This window comes from Haliotis cracherodii, unplaced genomic scaffold (assembly GCF_022045235.1).
Source record: "Haliotis cracherodii isolate W230 unplaced genomic scaffold, xgHalCrac1.p SCAF_5, whole genome shotgun sequence".
In the NCBI taxonomy this organism is placed as follows: domain Eukaryota; kingdom Metazoa; phylum Mollusca; class Gastropoda; order Lepetellida; family Haliotidae; genus Haliotis; species Haliotis cracherodii.
Window position 1 is genome coordinate 38,334,113 of NW_027266308.1, and position 1,543 is coordinate 38,335,655.

General features: G+C 55.4%; 1 protein-coding gene across 1 annotated transcript; it reads right to left on the minus strand.

Moving 5' to 3' along the window:
* Positions 1–281: 281 nt before the first annotated feature.
* On the minus strand, positions 282–1,424 carry LOC139443676 (RNA-binding protein cabeza-like). Its single transcript, XM_071224617.1, has 2 exons — positions 796–1,424; positions 282–375 (listed from the first exon to the last, which is right to left on the minus strand). Exons 1-2 carry the CDS (start codon positions 1,422–1,424, stop codon positions 282–284), a joined length of 723 nt encoding a protein of 240 aa, XP_071080718.1.
* Positions 1,425–1,543: the final 119 nt, after the last annotated feature.

Consider the following 1,543-nt stretch of genomic DNA (forward strand, 5'->3'; position numbering starts at 1 on the left):
AAGACACATTATCCAGCCGATTAGCACCAGAGTGTCGGTTACACGTCCTGCCCATCAGAGTAGGTATTGTATATATGTGATAAATATCCTGTACTGTTGTGACTTGGCAATCCTGACTCAAAGTGACATTGTGATCTCTCTATCTGTCTGGCAGCCTGACGCTATCGTTCCCTCACAGTGTGCTCGACGGACAAAGCCGATAAAGCATGGTGAATGTGTGGAGTATTTGTTGGTATTGTATCGCGTAATCTGACTCTCAGAGACACGGAGTTCTCGCCTATCTAATTCGACCCTTTCTCGCTGCTATCTTCCTCTTTCCTCTCCTCAGCTCCTTCCTCCACCCCGTCCTTCCGAACATCTTCTCTGCATTCTATTCTGTTATATGAAGTAACTTATTAGTCAATGAATCTCCCTTTTAATATTTACTTAACAGTGAGAACATCACATCTTCACAAAAAGTCCATCCTGCACAATTCTGTCTTCTCTGTCTCTACACTGACACTCCCTCATTTAAACTGCTTGACCCATCTCCAGTTTGTGTCCTCCCCATCTCCATATAGTCTCCAAACCATCTCCAGCCGACCTCCCCATCTCCAACCTAACTTAACATCTCCACCCTGCCTTCTCCACCTTCACCCTGTCTTCCCCTTTTCAACCTGCCTGATCCACCCTCATCGTGCCTTCTCCATCCTCATCGTGCCTTCCCCAAACCCACCGTGCCTCCTACACCTCCACCGTGCCTTCCTTCCCTCCATCTTGCCTTCCCCATTTTAAAGCTGCCTTCTCCACCCTCACCCTGCCTTCTCAACCTCCTCTCTGCCTCCCACACCTCCACCCTGCCTTCTCCACCTCCACCTGCCTTCTCCGCCTCCACCTTGCCTTCTCCACCTCCACCTGCCTTCTCCGCCTCCACCCTGCCTCCCACACCTCCACCTTGCCTTCTCCGCCTCCACCCTGCCTCCCACACCTCCACCTTGCCTTCTCCGCCTCCACCCTGCCTCCCACACCTCCACCCTGCCTTCTCCACCTCCACCTTGCCTTCTCCGCCTCCACCTTGCCTCCCACACCTCCACCCTGCCTTCTTCACCTCCACCCTGCCTTCTCCACCTCCACCCTCCTTCTCCACCTCTACCCTGCCTCCCACACCTCCACCCTGCCTTTTCCACCTCCACCCTGCCTTCTCCACCTCCACCTGCCTTCTCCGCCTCCACCTTGCCTCCCACACCTCCACCCTCCTTCTCCACCTCCACCCTGCCTCCCACACCTCCACCTTGCCTTCTTAACCTCCTCCCTGCCTCCAAAACCTCCACCCTGCCTTCTCCACCTCCACCCTGCCTTATCCACCTCCACCCTGCCTTCTCCGCATCCACCCTGCCTTCTCCACCTCCACCTGCCTTCTCCACCTCCACCTGCTTTCTCCGCATCCACCCTGCCTTCTCCACCTCCACCCTGCCTTCTCCACCTCCATCTGCCTTCTCCACCTCCACCTTGCCTTCTCCACCTTCACCCTTCCTTCTCAACCTCCTCCCTGCCTCCCACACCT